Source organism: Lynx canadensis, chromosome E1 (genome assembly GCF_007474595.2).
Source record: "Lynx canadensis isolate LIC74 chromosome E1, mLynCan4.pri.v2, whole genome shotgun sequence".
NCBI lineage: Eukaryota > Metazoa > Chordata > Mammalia > Carnivora > Felidae > Lynx > Lynx canadensis.
Genome location: NC_044316.2, coordinates 9,630,705 through 9,654,120, shown reverse-complemented (window position 1 = coordinate 9,654,120; position 23,416 = coordinate 9,630,705). Strand labels below are relative to the sequence as shown.

Sequence of the window (23,416 nt, the reverse complement as noted above, 5' to 3'; positions counted from 1 at the left end):
TTCTTGTCAGCTTCTCTGATATGCTATATATACATTTTGCTGGCAGATTACCGTATGGTTATAAAACATGCCTCCGTACGACTTTGAGGATGGCTGTCATTTCCACAGATGCCTCAGCCTCCTATAAGCCACACTCATTCGCTCTCCCTCTCTCTCTCTCTCTCTTCCTTTCGAGAGAGAGGAAGAGAGAGAGAGAGAGGAATGCCTGCCCCATCCAGCAAGCAGCATGTCATTAAATGGGATTATTGGTTTTTCAGACTATACTGCAATCCAGGTTTATGGTTTTCTAACGATCATATTTGCAGTTGGTTGAGATCTTGATTTCAAGTTACAGTGTCTATAAGCCTTGAAACCTAGAAGTTTTAAAAGAAAGTATTGTCGTTGTTCCCTCCCCCCCCCCTCTGCCCCACCCCTGAGGTTGAAAGCTTATAGGTGGTATCCTTAGAAATTTAGTTCTTTCTAAAGCAGAAACTCGGGTGTCTCTTCCAGAGGAGAGAGGAGATTATAAAGAAATACATGCTGGGGCGCCTGGGTGGCTCAGTCAGTTGAGCATCCGACTTTGGCTCAGGTCATGATCTCACGGCTCGAGTTCGAGCCCTGCATAGGGCTCTGTGGTGACAGCTCAGAGCCTGGAGCCTGCTTCAGATTTTGTGTCTCCCTCTCTCTCTCTCTCTCTGCCCCTCCCCCACTCACACTCTGTCTCTCCCAAAAATAAATTGACATTAAAAAATTTAAAAAAAAAAGAAAAGAAACACTTGCTGTGAGTGGTCGGAGAAAACTCAGAGGTGCAGTAATCATTGTGTGACCAGTATTGGTCACTAGGCCAAACTGATTAGGGGAGCCACTGGCCGCAAATGGCAAAACCAGAATTTGAGAGAAAGATGCACCAAGTAGATGATTCTGTAGCCATGACAGCAGAATAGGACTCTTTGAAGGACTGAGGTGACCTTGGAGCCTGCTTAAATAGCAGGTGGTCCGTGAGGATGCCCAGGCCATGCTTTGGATCCTAAGAAACAGAAACCCTTAGTGCCAGCGGCTGAAGCCAGCGGCTCACTTTCCTCCTGTAATCGGAAGTCAGGAGGCAGGAAGTTGGTAGCTGTGGTCCAGGGGCTGTGTGACGTCAGGGCTCTGTGATTCCACGGCCTTCCTGCCAAGAGGGCACAGGATCCTCAGCATGTGATCCCCACAGTCCTGACAGGCAGGAGCCTCGGCAGCTCCCCGATACCTCAGTCCTATCGGGAGAACAGTCTTCCCCGGCTTGGCGGGGGGCGGCAGGGGGGCCCTCAGCAACTTTTACCTTTGTGTCTGGTCACAACTGGGCCACACGCACCCTCCCCCAGCCCACTTCCCTTGATATCACAAGATCACAGCCCGATTCTTAAACCAAATTGGGATTCTTAGAAAGAAATGGAGAATGACTTTTGGGTAAGGGAGAGAGCACCGTTTGCCGCAGCCCCCAGAGAGGGGGTTCGCTTTCCCCCATTCCCGTCCGTTCTCCGTGAAGTGCTCGCAGTGATCTCCCGAATTCAGGGTAAATAAAGCCTTTGGCCATTTGCACCCAATGCAGCCCCTGATGGACACCCAGCAGCCACCTTCTGTTGCACCCCCAGCTCCCCTGTACGGGCCCTGCCTGGCCCAGTCTTTGTCTGCATCAGGAGTTTTGTTGTTTGGGAGGCTCTCTCCACCGAAGGTGCTCTGGCCCCTGTCTTTGTCCCCCTCCCCATTCCCCATCCTTGACTTGCCTCACCCTGCCTTAAGCGTTAGGTCTCATCGGTGGTGTCGCTTTTTCAGAGGGGCCCTCAGCTCTGTGGGGTCACTGTCCCCATGGTAGATCAGCTAGCTCCTTGCCCTTCCCTGGCATCTCGGAGGAGGTCAGAAGTATTGGCGAATCTGTTTGGTAGAGTCCAAGGGGGAGTTTAGGGATCACGTCTCCTGCGTGCATCATGAACTGGGTACTTGTGGGAGAGTCGGTTAAGGTTGAGTTGTTGAGGCTGAAAACGTGGACGTTTCAGTGGTCTTGGGCTCAGTGTCCCTCCTGCTCTCCAGTGCCTTTGGTGGATGCCAGTGTATCAGTTCTCTGGGTAAAGCAGTCCTGTGACTTCGTGCTGGGAAGAAGGCAGTGAGAAACCTGTGTAACAGAGCCTGTTTTCAAGTCGAGAGGAGACTCTTGTCCAGGCAGCTTGGGGAAGGCCTGTAGGCTCTGCACCGGGAAGCAAGCCTTCAAGGGGGGCCATTGCTCAGGGACTGCGCCTCGGGCCCCAGCCTTGTGGTCCAGAGCTTGAAGCCTGCTGTGCACCAGGAGCTGAAGCTTAGGAAGGGCCCTCTGTGAAGCAGAACGCCCTTGCGGCCTTTATTAGGTCAGATCTGACAGTCAGGTGGCCCAGGACATGATGGCAGTCCCGTGTTGCCATGTGACTGCTGGCTCCCTCCACTCCCCAGCCCCACCCCCACCCCGTAGGGCTCTGTTCTCAAAACCTTGTGAAGGAGTTTGGGGGCTGAACCTGAGGGTTTGGCAAAGAGACACGTGATGTTTGAGTAAAGGTGGAGGGGACACTCCCCTGGACCCAGTGTGGTCTCTCCCTTTCTGGATTTCCTGGGCTGACCGCCCCTCGCCCCCCCCCCCCCCCCTCCCTTCCGAGGGGCCCATTTTTCTCTGTAGACGTGTTAACACCTTTCCTGAGATTAGGCCTGAGCACTTTTTTTTCCTCAACTTGACCTTAGGGCTTGTCTGCGAAGCCCTGGCATTTTGAGCACTCAGGAAGCACCTCCCTGAGTGCTCATCTGAAAATCTAGAAAGTTCCCAGAGTGAAATACAGATGCTTACCCATTTCTTTGAGGGTTTCCTAGCCATTTTCCTTTTTCCATAACAAAAGCTTAAACTAAATGACCATGCTCTGCTCTCCCTTGGCAGAATAGCATTGCAAAAAAATAAAGAGAAGAAAAGTTCAAGTTTTGGCCAGCGTGAATGAAACATGGCTCTCCATCAGCAGTATATATTCGAAACAGGGCCAAGAAGTAAGCGAACGGAGTTTTGGAGGAACAAAGTTAGATGTAAAAACAAACACAACAAAAATAACACACTCTTACTCATGGTGAAGTTACTCAAGCAGTCACTCCCAAGTTTATTTACTTTCATACCATACACAGCTGACCCTTGAACAGCGCGGGTCCACTTTACATGTGGAGGTTTTTTTCGGCAAGTGCAGTACTGTAAATGTATTTTCTCTTCCTGATGATTTTCTAAATAACATTGTCTCTAACTTCCTTTTCCGCAAGAATACGGCCTGTAATACGTATAACATGCAAAATATGTGTTCGCCGACATTTATGTGATCAGCAAGGCTTCATAGTAGGCTATTAGGAGTTAAGTTTTGGTGGAGTCAAAAGTTATAGTTTAGTAAAGCAATAAAGTTTTCAACCATGTAGGGGAGGTCGGTGCCCACTAACCCCTATGTTTTTTGGGGATCAGCTGTGTAGTTTTAACATTGTGACTTTTTCCATATATTAGGTATCCAGTTATATTCTTCCTGAATAAATGAATGAATGTTAGAGAAACTTGTAATGGAATATAGGAGAGAGGCTGTGATAATCGTATCAATATGTTAAAAAACAAAATTTAGAGGGAGGGGGGGTGCCTGGGTGGCTCATTCGGTTAAATGTCCGACTTTGGCTCAGGTCGTGATCTCATAGTCCTTGAGTTCGAGCCCCACGTTGGGCTCTGTGCTGACAGCTCAGAGCCTGGAGCCTGCTTCCGAGTCTGTGTCTCCCTCTCTTTCTGCCCCTCCCCTGCTCGCACTCTGGCTCTCTCTCAAAAATGAATGTTAAAAAAAATTTTTTAAACACATAAAAGCAAAATTTAGGGGCACCTGGGTGGCTCAGTCAATTGGTTAAGTGTCCAGTTTCGGCTCAGGTCATTATCTTGCGATTCCTGAGTTCAAGCCCCACATCAGGCTGTCTACTGTCAGCATGGAGCCCACTTGAGATCCTCTGTCCCCCTCTCACTCTGCCCCTCCCCTGCTTGCACGTTTGCGCGCGCATGCGCCCTGTCAGAAATAAATAGACGTTAAAAAATTTTTTAAATGTAAATGTTAAAAAAACAAAATTTGTTATCGCATTTTAAAAATAACAGTTAATAGTTTAGTGCTCTATATGTGCTAGGTGCTCCTGGAGGCTTAAGATCATTTCATCTCATTTAATCATGTTTTTATGCTAGAAATACTGTCATTATCTAATGTTTTGCACTTGAAAAAACCAAGACAGAGAATGGCTAATGTTACTAGCTTACTGATGAATTGATGAAGGCCAGGATTCAATATTGGGTCTTTACTCCTCATCACTGATTTGTACTGCTTTCTGGTTCCATGACCATAAAGAAGGGTTAGAAAAACATTTGAGGCAGACGAGAGGACTCAAACACACTGTAGTCTTAAGGCCAGAGCTTTCTTGGTTTGAAAAGAACAAGCTTTCAAGTCTCAATGAATTAGGAGAATTTTTATTTGATTAGAACACAATAGAAAAGTTCACAATGAAAACCTGAGTCATCAGAACACATCCTTTTGTTTGATTTAGAACTTGGATCTTGAGGGGAGTAGGAGGTAACCCGGGGAGGTGGTGGGGTGGGGACTGCAGGTTCTAGCCCGTCTGTCCCAGAGCCGCCCTGCCCAACCCTGCATCCTGGGTCCCGGAAGGGTGGGAAGCTGTGCCTCGGTTGTGAATCCCTCGAGGTCCTTGCTGCCATCTGCCCTCTGGCGGTTGTCGGAGCTTGAAGCACTGGCTCTAAACAGCCCTCTCCAGGAAGGACTGAGGCTCCCACTCCCTCCATGGGAAACTCATTTGAATCTGTTTGTAATACAATTCTTCATGCCCATTTCTAGAGAAAGTTGATTTTTGAAGATGAGAGGTCATCTGTGGAATGCATGAGGTGATTTCTCGAGACCTTGGAGGGGCGCCTGGGTGGCTCAGTCGGTTCAGCCTCCACCTCTTGACTTCGGCTCAGGTCATGATCTCACAGTTCGTGAGTTCAGGCCCCACATCGGGCTCTGTGCTGACAGTGGGGAATCCTGCTTGGGATTCTCTCCCTCCCTCCCTCTTGCCATGCTCTCTGTCTCTCTCTCAAAATAAATGAGTAAACATTAAAAAAAAAAAAAAAAAGAAGGGGAGACAGTAAAAATCACGTTGCTGGTTGTCGGATAGAGCAGTTATTGAACTAGAGAAGCTGGACTCTAAAGGACTGGCCGGCAGGAGGGCAGCCTAGAATTCAAAGGGTCATGGAAGTACCAGGTGTTGGCCCTAGATACCTGATAAATTGCGTTGTTCTTTTTAATTAGCTTGGCTTCGCCCTCTCTCCATCTGTAAATCTGTAAAATGAATATAATAACACCTGCCTGTTACTACTTAGCAAGCCCCTGCAGGAAGACGTGGCGAAGCGACTTAAGGGCCTTGTCGTGGTTGCTTGTCTTAATGAAAGAGCTTTCCGGAGTACATTGCTAAACTTGAGAGAACGACTCCCCAGTCAAGAAGGAGGAATGAGGTGTGTGATCTGAAACGGCATCCTGACTTGCAGGTTTACTGGCCCCAGCGGGCCACCGCACACATCCCAGCGGCCCCCTCCCCACCGCCTCGCCTGCCATCCGGTGCTTGTGATCACGAGGGGCCAACGTGTGGGAAGTAAAGGTGGGTCGGGGCCTGTGGGAGGCCAGCAGCCTCGGCCGCGTGTGGAGACCCTCCTCAGGGTGCATCCTTCAGTTTCACTCCTGACGCACAGTAGGTCCCACGCAAGTAACAGGCATGTTTCTAGACACCAGGTGAGCGGCCCTCAGCCTGAGAGTTCCTGGACACGGAGCGCAGCCCGCTGTGCAGAAAGCCACGGTCTTACTCAGGGTGCAGGGCTCATAGTGTGAGCTTCCTTCCTCTGCTGCTTTTCAAATGCTGTCGAAGCTCAGCCTTCTCGTATCTAAAACGCCGTGCCCCTCTTCTACCTGAAGTCTTGTGTTTATTCTGGAGCTATCGGCGGATATAAGACTTGGTCTGTTTTGTGTGTTGTGGACTTCCTGGACCTGTGTCATATTATCATCTAACGTCGCACACACGGAGACATGAGGCAGTTAGGAGAGATACAGTAACTTTTATTGAGTGCTTCCCATGTGTCAGGCAGGGTGATAAACTCTTTAAGTGCAGTATTTCATTTAATTGTTCAGATGAGGCAACGGAGGCAGGGAGATTACAGAACCCAGGGCTGGGGGCACCTGGGTGGCTCAGTCGTTTAAGCGTCCGACTTCAGCTCGGGTCGTGATCTCAAGGTTTGTAAGTTCGAGCCCCGTGTCAAGCTCTTTTCAGCACAGAGCCTGGAGCCTGTTTCGGATTCTGTCTCCCTCCCTTCCTGTGCATTCCCTGCTCACGCTCTGTCTGTCTCTCTCAGAAATAAACATTAAACAATTATATACATATTTAAAAAAAAAAAAAGAAAGAAGAAGAACCCTGGACTGACTTGGGCAGAATTGGGATTTCAGCTCCGGTAGTCTGGCTCCAGGCCAGCAGTCTCGATGTACCACAGCAGCTACAATGATGTATTTTCTATTGCAGTATCCAGCCACACGCCTTTATAATTGAAATACAGGTTTCACAGAACAGAGCTCACCTTTGAGGTAGGCAGTGTACTGGTTCCCTCCGTATTCCCTCTCTCTCTCCCTCCCTCCCTTCTTTCTTTCTTTATTCCTTATCGCAACGTCCCAATTGAAAAACAGGTGCAATATTGCTGTCCAGTGTCTGTGTATTCATTCATCAGGTTTTCACTAGGTGCCTCCTGTGTGTTTGATGCTGTGCAGGTGCCAGGGATATGATGGTGAAGAAAGCAGACAGGGTCTCTGCCTGCCTAGAACTTACACCCAGAAGGGTTTTTTTTTTTTTTTTTTTTATGATTATTGATTTATTTTGAGAGAGAGAGCATGAGCCTGGGGAGGGGCAGAGAGAGATAGAGAGAGGGAGGGAGAGAATCCCAACAGGCTCAGCGCTGTCAGCACAGAGCCCAGCGCGGGGCTCGAACTCACAAACTGTGAGATCATGACCTGAGCCAAAATCAAGAGTCGGACACTTAACTGGCTGAGCCACCCAGGCACCCCTACAGCCAGAAGGTTTTACCCATTAAATGCAATGGTAAAAAAAAAAAAAAAAATGTTACTGTAAATGGAGATGCCTCCAAATCTAGGAAGAAATCTATTAGGTACCAAGCTTATATTAATTGGTAAGTGTATAGCTATTTTGCAACATTATTTAAAGGACTATAGACAGACTATAGATAGACTATAGACCAGATACTGTGAAACATTTAAAGTAATGACAGCATTGTAGATATCAGTGTGGATACATGTCAAAAACATGATTAAAAACAAGTTTTACGAAAGCGTAACAAGTCTATGACTTGTATACAAATTCTAAAGCAGAACTATGTCCATAATACTATGTATTATGGGCACATTCATAAATAGTAAAAGTGAAAACCATTTTGGAACAAGTGCACGCCAATTTTAGGATAATGCAAATTACTCTCTGGGGTGGGAGAGAAGGTTGGGGCTTCACTAAATCTTGTTAAAGTCAAAATATTTAGCAGACATGGCAAAATTTAACCATCGTTAAGTCCGTTTGGGCGCATGGCTATCTCGTCACGTTGGGGGCTTTTCTGCGCATTCGAAATGTTTAATGATGAAGAACTGAAAAGGTGAAATGAATGCCTGCCCTGTGCCTCTTTTCTGTGTCTCGTGCACGTACATGTTTGTGTTCTGTGCCTTCCGCTGGTGTTCTCCATCACATTAATGTCGTATTTCTCTAACACCATGACCGCAAGTACTTTACGGCTGAAGGGATTTGGAGTTTGCGGGGGGTGGGAGGGTGGCCAGCATCAGGGGCGGTGGGGGGGGTGGGGCGTGGAATCAGTCAGGTCCTGGGGGCATTGTTCCCGGCTCACCAGCAGAGGGCGCTGTGCCACAGCAGATGTGAGGAGGCCAGCTCTTGCGGTGCAATACCAGGGCCTCCCGGGGGAGCGCTGTTGCACCCAGCTGCAGGACAGAGGGGCCCTTGGGTACCTGCAGCTTTCCTTATGCCTGTAGGAAGGGACACAGCATCCACCATTTGGCCTTTTGCACACATCACGTTTCTCTATATTTATAGCCTTGGCTGTTTCTGAGGCTAAGAATACAGGTGTCAGGTACCGCGCGTGCACAGAGCTTCCCTTGCTGTGCGTGGATGAGCCTGGGGCTGATGTACGAGGAACATTTTCCTGTTACGCTGACCGGGAAACCTTCCTTTCGTTCTAGGTGGAAAAGGATTATTCTTACTTGAAGGAGATATGTGATCGTCAGGCAGAACAGCTGAGCAGAACCAGCCTCAAGCTGCAGGAGAAAGCGTCAGAGAGCGATGCGGAGATTAAAGACATGAAGGAAACCATATTTGAACTGGAAGATCAGGTGGAACAGCATCGGGCTGTCAAGTTACATAACAACCAGCTCATCAGTGAGCTAGAAAGTGAGTGAAATCACGCCCTGGTCACAGGTAGGCCAGGAGCCAGCAGGGTGCTGGGGAGGGCCTGCGAGAATTATTTTTTGAAAAGTCTTCCTAGGGGCGCCTGGGTGGCTCAGTCAGTTAAGCGTCCGACTTCGGCTCAGGTCACGATCTCACTGTCCATGGGTTCGAGCCCCGCGTCGGGCTCTGTGCTGACCGCTCGGAGCCTGGAGCCTGCTTCGGATTCCGTGTCTCCCACTCTCTCTGACCCTCCCCCGTTCACGCTCTGTCTCTCTCTGTCTCAAAAATAAAAATTAACATTAAAAAAAAAAGAAAAAAGAAAAGTCTTCCTTGCGCATAGTCTACGGTCTCCTAGGAGGAGAAAGGCAGGATACTTAACGCCTTTAACTGGAAAACGGGTGGCATCAAAGAAACAATCATTGAACATCGAGCCAGCAGCGTGGGGTGACGGTGAAAAGGAGCAAACGCATTTTGGAGTGTCAGGTGTGCTGTGCGTGAGCCACACCGCTGACCGCACTCTTCCGGCCTTGACAGAGCTTTGTCTTTTGGGCCTGATGGATGGGAAGATGGGTGACAGATGGTCAGATGGGTTTGAGCAGTGTGTGCTCTTGGGCTCGGGGAGAAAACAATTCTAGCGTGTGTCCCATTGAAGTTAGGATATCAAGTAACTTACAGATGTTGGCCACTTTGTTACTGAAGAGGCTCCAATATATGGCTTCTTTATGGACTCATTGTTTGCTTTGACTAGGGAAAGACTTTAAAAGGGGTTAGTTAAACATTGCCTGCCTTGTCCAAATGAGCTTTATCAAAATGATCCCATCTAGTGGTTTTTGTTTTTTTTTTTAATTTTTTTATGTTTATTTATTTTTGAGAGAGAGAGAAAGACAGAGTGTGAGTGGGAGAGGGACAGGGAGAGAGGGAGATACAGAATCTGAAGGAAGCTCCAGGCTCTGAGCTGTCAGCACAGAGCCCGACGCGGGGCTCAAACTCACGGACCGCGAGATCATGACCTGAGCTGAAGTTGGATGCTGAACCCACTGAGCCACCCAGGCGCCCCCTAGTGTGTTTTGCTTTTGGAACACGAGAACTAATGCACAGAGCTTTTCGTGACACTGGCCATTGCTAAAAATAGCATAGCTGGTTGCCTGCAAAGTTCCCTGAGGCATATAGTCCATCCTCCTTATCTAGGGTCCCTATAGCAGGAGAGATGTGATGTGCTTTACGGAGAAAATATGTGCGCTAGACACGTTTTGTTCAAGCACAAGTTTTAGTGCTGTTGGCTGTGAGTTCAATGTTAATGGGAACTTCCAGGGAAGAGAAGAGGAAAGTCACCAACCCGTGTATGAGACTGGTCTGGAAGATGCTGAAGTAAAATCTTTGGTCCACGATGAAGCCGTGGAAAAGATGGAAAAGCAGCTAGATTTGCAGATTTGTGAGATGATGTCTGGTTGAAAGAAAATGTAGTGGACTGCATTGTAATGAAACCAAAAACCAAATAAATTTACAGTCCTGTTTCTCAGGGCCAGGAAAGTGTTAAACCCTTCTCAGCTGGTGCTGGTTGGCTCTCAAGGCTCAAAAGGCCACACACCATGAGAAAGTTAAAAACGTTGCAGGTGAGGCAGGTTTAGGAGGTGCAGAAGAATCTTTTTTTAAGTTTATTTATTTTGAGGACTGGGGAGCATGAGAGGAGGAGGGGCAAAAAGAGAGGGAGAATCCCCAGCAGGTTCCACACTGTCGGCACAGAGCCCGATGTGGGGTTTGAACCCACAAACCGTGAGATCATGACCTGAGCTGAAATCAAGAGTCAGACGCTGAACCGCCTGAATCACCCAGGCGCCCCAGAAGAATTTTCAAAATGCCTGCTGAGTGTTATACAGGAAAAGGGTCCCGTGGATAAGCAGGTTTCCAGCATTGTTGGGATGGGCTTTTTTTTTTTTTTTTTTTTTTAAGGACATTGGCAAACAAACCTGTGTAACACAAGTAATGTCTCCTTTGATAAAAATGTCGTGACCAGAGGCTCGCAAGAACCTAACTCCGTATTCCCCATAGGACCAATAGTTTAGTATTCACTAATTCTGCATGCATGACAATTTTATATAACTGCCACAAATGAGGATTGACTGTATAGTCTACACTGTGATTGATTGGTTAGCACCCGAGTTCCATCCTTCATTGGATGTGCCATGCAGGACAGCTACAGAATGTTAGCATTCAGTGTCCACAGCATTCAGACCATTCTCAGTAGTCATGCTTGAGAATACGACCAAACCCCCCTGCCCCCGTCCATGTATATTTCCAAACACAGCACCATGCTTGACAAGCATACAGTCAAAGAAGAGAAGTTTGGTTTTGTTTTGTTTTTGTTACATTGCCCTTGAGAGTTTGGTTGTGTGGTCCCCAAATCCTTAAAAGTCAGCACAGACCCACCAAGAAAGCCAGCATATAATTAATGTTCTGAGCAGATGTCAGGCCACTCCCTGGGGTTGGATCACAACATACCCAAGATTGAAAATAACACAGACTGTGTGTCTTTTGAGAAGCTTTTTAAAAAGAAATTTTTTTAATGTTTACCTATTTTTGAGAGAGAGAGAGAGAGAGAGAGAGAGAGAGAGAGAGCAGGCACATGAGTGGAGGAAAGGCAGAGAAAGAGGGAGACACAGAATCCGAGGCAGGCTCCAGGCTCTGAGCTGTCAACACAGAGCCTGATGCAGGGCTCAAACTCACGAACTGTGAGATCATGACCTGAGCTGAAGTTGGACGCTTAACTGATTGAGCCACCCAGGCTCGCCTTGAGAAGCTTTTTAACCTCCTTCCAGCATATTAAGGTATTATTAAGATGTCTCTTCACTGGGAGACCCAGGGACACACAAATCCAGGCCAAGACCAGTCACTCCCCTCTATAAGTTCCTTGAGAGAAATGGACAGAAAAATAGAAACAAAGTTAAGGAGCGTTTTCTTATTCTGTAGCATTGACCCCCAACCACAGATTCTGAGGCCCCCAGTGCTGCATTAGATTGTCCCATGTGGGCCCTGACCATGTGTTTATTCTTTTTGAAGCCTCTCTGGTAATTCTGACTCATATCCTTAATAGACATCTACTGCCCTGGAATGAATCACGAAGAACCGTTGAAGAATTTTAATTGGGACACAATCAGACTTAAATTGAAACGAGTCCAGTAGCCATGTGGAAGAATCGGAGATAGAGAGAGGAAAGGACTGAGGATGTTCTTAATTAGGGAGAGCGGTCAGGTCACTTTGGAGCTGTTAAAATACACCCACCCCAGATCCTGTCTCCCCGCCCCCCCGGGCGTTCCCTTTCTATGGGTCAGAGCCTGGGGCTTTGAACCTGTGTGCTCTGGAGAGGCTTCCCAGGCGATTCGGAGGCTTAAGTACGATTAAGAACCACGACCCTGGCAGCTGATCTAAAAGTCACCGGAGTAATAACCAGTCACATCCTCTGTTATACAAAAGCCTTCGGTCTCACAGCTTTAGAGGACATTCAGGACGATCGTGTGCGACTGTCAGGGAGGCCGAGAGGGAGTGTAATAAATGTGAGTGGCAGTTTACGTCTTCCCAGAGTGCTGCATGGGTTTACCACCTGTCATCCGATGGTATAACCTAACGAAACACCGCTTATTTCCCAAACCATCCCGTTTTCTATGTCGGAAGATCCTCCGGTGTCTGGCTGCCAGTTATCAGGGTGCTAAGGATGGAATTTATAGCAGAATGGACAGATTCTAAATCTGGAGCTGCTCCCTTGCTACCTAGCTTATTTTCCCCCAAGAGCCTTGCACCTTTTCCAGCTCTCTGACTTGTTCTTTTCCAGGCAATGTGATGAAGCTGGAGGAACAGAAGTCAGACCTGGAAAGGCAGCTGAAGACGCTCACTAAGCAGATAAAGGTGAGATGGGGCTACAGCCGGGGACGGGGGAGGGGCCTTCCCCATCATTTTACCGAGAGCGTCCCCGCCTTAGGTTTGGAAACCTTTGAAAAGCTTCCCGATGACTCTCCTGGCCTGCGTTCCCGGAGTCCCTTCCCATGGCACGGGCCCTGGTACCACCGATTAGCGTTGGCAGGGAACAAAATTAAAGCAGGCTTTCTTTTTTTTTTTCAACGTTTTTTTTTTAATTTATTTTTGGGACAGAGAGAGACAGAGCATGAATTGGGGAGGGGCAGAGAGAGAGGGAGACACAGACTCGGAAACAGGCTCCAGGCTCCGAGCCATCTGCCCAGAGCCTGACGCGGGGCTCGAACTCACGGACCGCGAGATCGTGACCTGGCTGAAGTCGGACGCTTAACCGACTGCGCCACCCAGGCGCCCCTAAAGCAGGCTTTCACTTGCAGGCTGGAGCACTCTGATAACACGAAGGTGTGAGTTCCCACCCGTGCTGGGCCTCTTGCCCGGTAGTGAGGCAGCACGAGAGCGGTGCTCGGTGCCGCCTGGCCAGTCTTCCTCGGTGGCTGACACGGGGGGGGACCCTGGCACCCCTGCCCACGTGCCAGGCCTGGCCGGCCGGTGACGCGGGCGTGGGTCCTGGCATTTTCAGGAGGAGACCGAGGAGTGGAGGCGGTTCCAGGCGGACCTGCAGACCGCGGTGGTCGTGGCCAACGACATCAAGTGTGAGACACAGCAGGAGCTACGCGCCGTGAAGCGGAGGTTGCTGGAGGAAGAGGAGAAGAACGCGAGGCTGCAGAAGGAGCTGGGGGACATGCAGGGCCACGGCAGGTTGGTCACGACGGAGCCACGCGTTTGTGAGTCTGGCGGGCACCCGCGCAGTGCTTGGCTTCTCACTTAATCGCCATGCATGAGCCTTCGCCGTCTGGAGACGTGGCGCTTTGATGTCTCTCTGCGCAAAATCTTTATTCCTTTCCTAAGCTCGCTCCCCCGCGGCCGCCACCACGACACAGCCTAGGAACGGTTCATCCAGGGCCCCGTGGCTGCCCATTCTCTGGCCCAAGGCGGTGAGAAGACTCTTGGCTCGCATACGTACGAAAGTTCTAGCCACGTGTCCTCCTACATTGAAAGACTAGAAAGATGTCTGGGATGCTCCTTAAATCCCAGCGCTGGTTAGCGCCCGGCAGTGCCCACTTCAGTGAGCCGTGGCAACACCTTGCGTGGGAAAGGTTGGACTCACTCCCCGGGGGAATTGCCACCAGATAAGGGACTCATTTCTCATGGCCCAGTGACATGCTTCTCCCTTGGCAATGCCTGTGGCCTGCCTCCAAAAGCCCTTGAAATAACCCTCTTTATGAGAAAGGATGAGCACGGCAAACTCAACATCTGGCAGATAGGTGACTTTCCTTTTTCGTTCCGAGGGAGGGAAATCACATGGTGTAACGCCCCAGAGAGCTCTTCTTTTTTAAAAAAATTTTTTTTAATTTGTATTGATTTTTGAGAGACCGAGACAGAATGTGAGTGGGTTAGGGGCAGAGAGAGAGAGGGAGACAGACAGAATGCGTGGGCGCATGAGCCGGAGAGGGGCAGAGAGAGAGGGAGACAGAATCCGAAGCAGGCTCCAGGCTCCGAGCTGTCAGCACAGAGCCCAATGCGGGGCTCGAACGCACAAACTCTGAGATCATGACCTGAGCCGAGGCCGGACGCCCAACCGACTGAGCCACCCAGGTGCCCCCCAGAAAGCTCTTCTTAAGCGGGATGTTTCAGAGGAAGGTACTCCTAAAGTGAGCTCAAAGTTAATTATCATTTAAAATTGAAATGGTTTACAAACGAGATTACAAAACAGTACTTTAGGCTTTAACTAATGCAGTGTCCCCTTCCCCCAGTCAGGAGTAAATGTCCCTAACTTTGGGATTCGTGGATATTAGGAAATTATTTGGAATTTCGAGATGCCTTTGAAATATGAAATGTAGCATTTTAAAATCAGAGTTAGTGGGTCCTGAATGCTGCTTGGTACAGTTTGCTTTTCTTACATGTTTTCCGGGATCTCGAGGGTTTGTTCCCTGGCTAGATTCTGAGCCTTTGGGCCTGATGTATTATCATGAATTTCATAACATGGGAAAAAGTAGATTTCTTATGAGAACTCTGTTTCGATTCTCTCCCCAAATTTGCTTTAGTTAGTCTCCCTCCTTCCTTTGTTGATGACTTTTACAGAAAACAGCCCGTAGAGAAGGATTCAGGTACAACATTTGTAGCTTGTTCCGTGATTCACGCTTGAAAATCGAGGTGATTATTTTATAGTCACACCTATACCCTGCGGCCGCCAGGGCGTGTGAATTTTACATTGAGGAAGGATAGGAAGACTAGACTTGATAGTGTTGACATGACCACGAGGTCCCCTAGTCTGCTTTTGTGCTTCTGTTTATTTGTCCTTTTGTCTCGCTTTCATAACGTGTGTCTTTGGAAGAGGAACCTGATCATAACTTGCGTTGCTTCATCCATACATTATCTTAAAAGTAAAGGATAAGAGACGAGTCCTGAGTTTATATAGTGACCCTGAATAAGTTATTATGTGGGCTGTTGTATTTCTTACATAGATTCTGAGACACAGGCCAGATTGTACAACTTGAACTCTGATACCGTAAGAAATCCTCGCATGCGTCTTGACTCTTTAGGATCCATATACAATATCCTACATCTTCAAACTTCGGGTCACTTTTTTTTTTTTTATAGACACTGTATGCATCTCTTTTGATTTTCTAGTGATTTGCAAACCTCCCACCCAGATCTAGCAGTTTAATCCCCTATCACAAAACATTTCAGAAGTGTAGAGCTGGCACCATCCCCAGAACGTGGCAGATTACTGAAACCCTGCAGGCATCAGTGTGTGTCTCGCCCGTCATCGTGTCGGGCGGGGCTTCAGACAGTGGCGGGTGCCGCTTTCTTGATCCAGTTCTGCAGACTGGCCCTTCCAAAGAGTCGACTCTTTGAAAGGTACTCGCCGATGGCCCAGCCACTTCCTGAACCTCCCCCACGAGCAAGACTTGAAACTGACTCACACCCTCAAAGGTCCTGAAGCGACATAGTGTTTCCGTCTTGGCTGAATGGGTTCTTGACTGAAACCCAATTTGACTTTGCCAGTCACCTAGCGAGAACTCGAAAGTCATTCTTGGTTCAGGCACAGCCAACGAACTTGCAGAAAATTCTCTGATGAGGTCCTCCAAGTACAACTGAGAGAAGGTAAGAGCATCAGAAGAGCGCCTCTGTCCTACTATGGGATTAACTGATTCACATTCTCATTTTGCATTAATAGGCATTTGAAGGGATATAATGACGCTGGTAGGTGAGCAAAGGAAGTGCCTGGGTGTGAATACAAGTTAGCCTTTATTAAATCAGAACGTTATTTAACCTAGTATTTTCCATCATTCTGAAAACTAGCTCATTAGCAGTCTTTGGTCCTGTTACGTTTTCGAAGGCATTTTGATTTTGGAGTCCGAGTAAACCGATGTGAAGATAGGTAGGTACGAGGCTCTAGTCTTGTCTTTGCCACTAACTTGGCACGGTTTCCTTCCCGGACCGAGCTCCTCTGTCCCTCCAAGCAGGAGATAAGAGTGGCTCGTGATTTAAGGCCCTTGTGTTCTCTGAAACCAGTTGGGCAGCTGGCCGTCCCCTGATGGGAGGGTCAGGAACTCACGTGCCAACAGTGAGTGCCCTCTGCCCAATGAACCTCCCAGACACAGTGGCATCTCCACGTTTTAGCTGGGCTGTGGACCTCCCTTTTCTCTAACAGAAATTTGAGCACGCCAGTGTAGTTCTTTTTTCTTTTAACTTTATTTATTTATTTATTTTGTGAGAGACAGCACAAGTGGGAAGGGGCAGAGAGAGAGAGGGAGAGACAGAATCCCAAGTAGGCTTCGTGCTGCCAGGGCAGAGCCCGACGTGGGACTCGAACCCACGCACCGTGAGATCATGACCTGAGCTGAAGTCAAGAGCCGGACGCTTAACTGACTGAGCCACCCAGGCATCTCTGTACAAGCCAGGGTAGTTCTTAGTGGCCTGGAAGTGATCTGTTCTGCCGGACATTGGTAAATTAATGGATGAAAGGATAATAACTTGTTCAACTCTGGCTTCTTTCAGCTTTGAGTCATTAAGAGCAAGACGTTAAAATTAAAACTTCCATCGAAATTAAAACATCACGCCTTTTTCTGGAAAAGTCAAGACCTGGGGCCTGGCCTTCAGATACAGAGAACGCACACGCAGCCCCACATAGTGACTTGATGGGCCACACACAACCTTTCTAGTGAAGGGACATTGTTGAGCAGGGAGTGACCCAGGCTTCTCCAACGGTAACAGGGAAAGACCTACACGTTTTTTTTTTCTCTTACTCTGAAACAGTAAAAACCATTATTTTTAGGGTGACTTACTCGGTTCTCACTGTATGTTTATCATATGACCCCAGTAAGCATCCATGGTGACATCTGAAAAAGAGATCATTAAAAACACTCAACATCTGTTCCTCACGAACCGTAGCGATTTCTAAACAGAATGGCTGAGATTCCGAACGTGTCTAGCTTGTGCCGCTTACTGGCTCTTGTGTTGTCCCCTCTGAAGCGGGCAGCGTGGTGGCATATTATCACTGCCAGACTCTCTGGAATCGGCTCTAACTCTGTGTGCACGGTGTATCCTGCCCTAACGTCCGTCACGTGCCTGTGCCGCCCTCTGTGTTCCCACAGCTGTAACGTGTCACAGCCGCTCGCCGGGGGGCGGCGGGGGGGGGGGGGTTGTGGTTCTGGGACTCTCACTGAAAGGCAGAGCCTGGAAGTCGGAGGTGCAGATTCTCGGAGATCTTCTCCGGTTCTCTTGTTGTAGCGACTTTAATACAGCCTCCCTGGCCCCGCCAGAAGGGTGACCTGTTCTCACAGGGGTTTCTAAGCAGGTTCTGGGCACCTGGGACCGTCAGGGGCCTCTGGTCCTTCCTGTGGCCCTCTATATGCAAATTGGCCCTCTGGGATCCCAGCACAACCCTTCCACTCCTCATGTTTTCATGGCTGGAATTTGCATCTGTGGCATTGGATACACAGTCTAGAGTCCTAAAGAGCGATGTCTGCATCCCCTAACCCCCATCTTTTTTTTTTTTTTTTAATGTTTATTTATTTTTGAGAGAGAGAGAGAGACAGAGCACAAGAAGGGCAGGGGCAGAGGGAGAGGGAGACAGAATCTGAAGCAGGCTGCAGGCTCCGAGCTGTTAGCACAGAGCCCGATGTGGGGCTCGAACTCAGGAGCCATGAGATCATGACCTGAGTTGAAGTCGGATGCTGAACCAACTGAGCCACCCAGGTGCCTGCCCCCCAAATCCCAGTCTTTACAGAGTTGCTTTGAAAAGTGTGGACGTAAGCTTTCCCTAGATCTTTAGGACTTTTATGCCTTAATAATAAATCCCCCCCCCTTTTTTTTTTTTTCTTTTTTGGCCTCTACTAGGACAGTAGAGGGATGCCCGAACCGCTCTGTAAATTACAGAGGGGCCTGATTTTGTGCCTCCTGGCGGTCTCTACTTCCCCAGCACAGCTGCCCGTTGGTGAAGGTCTAGTGAGAGGAGGCTGGTGGTGGTGTTTTGAAGTCTCTGGCATGTTCTCTGACTGAAGACCTTTGACTTCCAAAACTGTTAGAGGCACAGGAATGAAAACATGCTGGTCCTATTCTAGATTGCTCGTGTTTCCCCGTGGGTCAGTGTCAGCCACTCCTTCCTCTGTGTGTAGCCTGAGAGCATGTTGCCTCAAGGAACTCCTTTACCAGCCTTTCCCCCTCCATTTCTATTTCCACAGCTCCGTGGTCTCTGTCAGCTAGCAGAGCATTTGCTGGAAGAAAGACAGCCCAGCCCTTGCCATGATGGGAAACTACAGCCATTTCTATATGAAAGGGGGAATAATGTAGAGGAGAAATGACCCCTTTCAAAGAGCCAGATTGTCTCCTTATAACACCCACTGTTTCACACAGAGTCATTGCCATCAAGTCTGTACCTTTTTTCCGCGTTTTGGAATCCACTCATTCATTGTGCACGATCAGAGATGAATGATCCTTCCCTCCTTCCCCCCCCCCACTTTTTTTCTCAGAAGATCCCGAAGTCTTTTATTTGGAGCCTAAGATGAAGTTCTGGAAAACAAAACAAAACAAAAAAGCACAAGCATGTTGTGAAACATTTTTTTTATGTGCAACTAGGGTGTTCCGAGGGAGCAGAGGCGAACACAGCCCATGTTTGTGTTCGACTTTCTGGAGTTTATTTCTGTGCTTCCTCTTGAAAATGGTATCTGACAATCTTGGAATTAACACTACTGAAGGCAAAATAGGAAGCCGTCTGTGTGAGGTCTCATTCTGAAGAAGCCAGCAGGTTCCGCTTCCTTCATATCAAGCCTCGAATGAGCCCTTTCAGGCTGGGGTCTGACTTCATGGCCTCATCGGACACAAGCCACCGCTAAGCTTGGGGTTGATTTCCCAAATCTCTGTTGGGCTCAACACAAATAGACGTTTGGCTGATAATAAAGGATGTAGTTGAAGCAGTAATCTTCCGTGGTGACAGTGCCCGTTGGAATCTGACTGGAAATTAGTCAACAACTACAACAGATGCCTCAGGAATAAAACTCGGGAACTGAAAGGCTTTGAATCCAGAAGTGTGTCGTTGAGTGGGATCCAGAATTCAGAGTGTGATGTTAAACTCTGGAAGTACCAAGTTTGTGAAGATCCACGTTAATTCGGCGGCCGCCGTCAGGCACGGCCTCCTGTGGCCCAGACAGTTCTGGATCTTAGCTGTGTGTCTCCAGGATGAGACCAGAGTCCCTGTCTGGTACAAGGACGTGAGAAACAGGAACACTGTAACTCAGGAGGATGGTCTGGCATGTCCCAACCAGAGAGCCCAGAATCCCTAGAAACATTTAGCTTGGTGATAGAAAGAAGAGAGTTCAATGCCTTCTCCCTAAAAATAGTTTAGACTCTCGCTGGCCTTGTCCAATTTATAAACTGGGAGACCTTTACCTCAGATTGCGAATTTCTTGGAATGCTGTGAAATTCACTTGTCAGGTGTTTTTCAACAGGAACAGTAAGAACATAACCTCAACTTCAGATGCACAGCTATATTTGCACCCCGTATTTCGATCTCTCTTTACTCTGGGTACCGTTGAATATTTTTATACGCAAGCATTTATGAACCGCTAAATAAATATGTTACTATTCAGAAGACGCTGTTGCCTGATTTGTAATCACTGGCCACGTTTTCGCAGGGCCTTCGTGTCATCTTGTCCTCCGTTTTCTAAGCGCACGGAGTTTCAGATCTTTAAAGCCACGTCCAATAACTAGAATTTGAGCTAGAAGCAAGCTGGGCTTTCAGTACACATTTGTTGATAGGAGGCTGATTTTAAATATGAATGCAGTTTTTAAAAATGATTTCATTATGGTAACAAGAGGGCAAGGGGCAAAAATACTGATTTTGCATAAACCGTCAAAGCAAAACGCCAGTGTTTCAAAAAAAAAAAAAATCTAGTACATGGAATTTGAAGTCTAGATTTGTCTTGTTGAAATGTAAAAATAAATAGGTCACTTGGTGATTGGGTATATTGGACTTCTTCTTAATTACGAATATTTAGGTGTCCGGGTAACAAAATGGAAATGGATAATGAAGAATAATCTTTTCCCCGGGGTGCCTGGGTGGCTCCGTTGTTAGGCATCTGACTTTGGCTCAGATTATGATCTCACAGTTCATGAGGTCGAGCCCTCCTGCTTCGGGTAAACACAAGTGCCACTTCTCTCTCTCTCTCCCTCCCTCCCCCCACCTTCCTCTGCCCCTCCTGAGATTCTCTCTCTCTCTGCCCCTCAGTCACTTGGGCCTTCTCTCTCTTTCTCAAAAAAATATATATATTTTTTTTTCTCTCTCTCTAATACTACCCTGTAAGGTAATCAGTGTTCACAGCATGTTTGTTTTTCTTTACCTCCTCCTCTACTCCTAAAAATATATAAGGTTCATTTTTATTTTTTTATAAAAATGGCATTATATTCTGTACAGTACTCTGCATTTTCACATTTTACTGAACAGTGTACCATGGGCATCCTTCCAGGTCAATATATATGAATGTAACTCATTTTCATAGCTGCCTGGTGTCCCAGAGGATGAATGTGCCCTAGAACATTCGAATATTGTCATATCAGTGAACATCAAGGTTATATTTCATGGTTTTTTACTTTCCCAAGAATGGGATAACAGCAGTCCTTATCCACATACACTTATAGATATGTGGTTTTATTTTCATAGGATGGGTTCGTAAAAATATGATTGCTATAATGGAGGATATGCACATTTTTGATTTTAATAGATTTGTTAGATTACTTACCTAAGACTTATGACCTTTTATCCTTGACGAGACTGCCTGTTTATACACAGCCTTAGCAGAAGTAGATAATACCAATCTTAATTTTTGACAGTAGGATAAACAAAAACTTCTATCTCATTAGTACTTTAACTTTGCATTTTCCCGAGCATATTTTTTTATGTTAACCATTTGTGTTTTATCTTTTTGAGAATTGCTTGTTTAGCACTTTTGCTTATTTTTTCATTGAGATGATTGTTTTTCTCTTATCCATTTATAAATCAGCATTTTATTAGGGATGCGTATTTATTCCAGTATATTATGGGTCTTTTGGCTCTTCATCTTGATCAGGGAAAATTTTATATTGTTACACAGTGTAATCTGTTAGTGTTTTCTTTTACTGTTTCTGGGTTTTGTTTTGTTCTGTTTTGTTTAAGATTCACCGTACCCTAGGGACACCTGGGTGGCTCAGTCGGTTAAGCATCCGACCTCGGCTCAGGTCACGATCTCACGGTTTGTGAGTTTGAGCCCCGCATTGGGCTCTGTGCTGATGGCTCGGAGCCTGGAGCCTGCTTCGGATTCTGTGTCTCCCTCTCTCTGCCCCTCTCCTACTCATGCTCTGTCTCTCTCTGTCTCTCAAAAATAAAATAAACATTAAAAATGAAAAAAAAAGGCTTCCCCTACCCTAATCTTACACAAATAGGCTGTCACATTTCCTTCATCTATCTCTCTCTCTCTCTCTCTCCCTCTCTCTCTCTCTCTCTCTCTGTCTCAGATATTTGGTCTACCTTTCTTTGTTTAGTCCGATGTGAGGTATGAGTCTTTATCTTCCAGGTGGACAGCCAGTCATGCCAGCACCATTGATGATCCAAACCATCCTCTACCCACTAAATCAAAATTCCACCTTTATGTTGTACTTTGTCTATTTTTAGAGGGATGTTCCTCATGTGTTTTCATTTCTTTTTTTCTAGAACTTTTAAACAAAACTGCTTTAAAAAGATTTTAATGGGATTATTAGATTCCTGATATCATGTTTTAGACTTGGCCTTTCATCGTAAACTGTCATCTTTCATATATTATCTCCTTTTCTTGAATTTTGTTGTATTCTCAAGGCAGTTTCTATCAAGCATATGATTCTGTCTCCTGTCATGAATTTACAAATGTCTGCTCTCCCTTGAGTGCACTCATTCCTTTCATTTTATGTTATGGAATCTGTGCATAGATCAGGGCATGTCTTAGGGCAAGGCAGATAATTGCCTGTCTCCTCTTCTTGCTTAAATGGGTTAGCGTATCAGGGCAAGATCAGTGTCTATAGGTGCTGCTTACGTCTGTACCCACTTGGCCTGACTACTGCTAAAATCTTTTCATGTCTTAAAAAGATATGAAGAGGGGCACCTGGGTGGCTCAGTCAGTTGAGCGGCCGACTTCAGCTCAGGTCATCATGATCTCGCAGTTCTTGAGTTCGAGCCCCGCGTCAGGCTCTGTGCTGACAGCTCAGAGCCTGGAACCTGCTTCGGATTCTGTGTCTCCCTCTCTCTCTGCCCCTCCCCTGTTTGCACTGTGTCTCTCTCCCTCCCAAAAATAAACATTAAAAAAAAATTTTTTTTTAAAAGGATACAAAGGAAGGTTCTTTTTTTTTTTTTTTTTTCAAGTTTATGTATTTATTTTGAGACAGAGAGAAAGAGAGGAAGGGGCAGAGAGAAAGAGAGAGAATCCCAATTAGGCTCTCCACTGTCAGCGCAGAGCCCAATGAACCTTGAGATCATAACCTGAGCTGAAGTTGGACGCTTAACTGACTGAGCCACCCAGGCGCCCGAGAAGGAAGGTTCTTTAAGGTAAATTGGTGTTACACATATCGGAGACACAGAAGCTCAAATGAAGTACAGAGGAACAGGTTCGTAGTGGGTGAAATTCATGTGTCCAGTTCCTTCTCTGATGAAACTAATTGTGGGAACCAGCATCCTGGGTCTGCTTTTGCTAGCCATTGTCCGTTTCAGGGACGTGCTGTGGCTCTTCCTAATCTGCCCCTTTCTGCTACTGTCCTTTTACCTGGGATAAACCATCTCTGGCCTCTTCGGACAGTCCTATGTTAATGTCGCCCAGCCCTTGCAGGAAGAGTGCTCTGTGTGCTCAGGGCTTCCTCTGCTCCTCTGAGGCCCAGCTCCCTAACGGGGGCCGTCACAGGAGCTTCCCCACATCTTCATTTTCTCTGAAAGGGAATCGGGAATAAAGCCGTAGTATTTACTTTCCATCCCTCCCCCCACTCCTCCCACTTACTCTCTATGTAGCAGAAAGTCCTCAAAGCTCAGGCCAGGTAGATGCTGTCTTTCTGTAGCGTCCGGTGCTGAGGCAGGATTTCCACAGTGACTCTCACTGCTGGGATTTGGAGATGAGGATGCCTGTGTTCAAAGTGCTCTCTTACCCTGTTTGTTTTACTGCCGTGTCTACGCTTCTACTGAAATTCCAGAATGAGATTCGGGAAAACACGGATACCTGAGAGCCAGAATAGTTATGCATTTCTGTTTCACTCTAGAGCTGCAGACCACTTTTAGATTTGTCCCACGCACGACAGTAAGAAACACGTGGAGAAAATTGCATTCCATGCAAGGGCGTAGAATGAGCAAAGGCACAGACGGAAGACCTAAACGGAACAGAGC

The 23,416-nt window shown here is 47.3% G+C and overlaps 1 protein-coding gene across 6 annotated transcripts in view; it reads left to right on the top strand.

The window, feature by feature from the left end:
* The window catches only part of SPECC1 (sperm antigen with calponin homology and coiled-coil domains 1), a 285,266-nt gene that overhangs the window by 184,050 nt on the left and 77,800 nt on the right, over positions 1 to 23,416 (top strand). For 4 of the 6 annotated variants that reach the window (XM_030294995.1, XM_032591236.1, XM_030294993.1 and 1 more), the window contains 3 exons: positions 8,310 to 8,517; positions 12,341 to 12,414; positions 13,061 to 13,239. In XM_030294995.1, the coding sequence (XP_030150855.1) occupies positions 8,310 to 8,517; positions 12,341 to 12,414; positions 13,061 to 13,239 (461 nt within the window). Of the gene's footprint in view, positions 1 to 6,422; positions 6,645 to 8,309; positions 8,518 to 12,340; positions 12,415 to 13,060; positions 13,240 to 18,230; positions 19,637 to 23,416 lie in introns of those variants that run through there. The other 2 variants (XM_030294997.2, XM_036064341.1) reach the window with 2 other exon arrangements.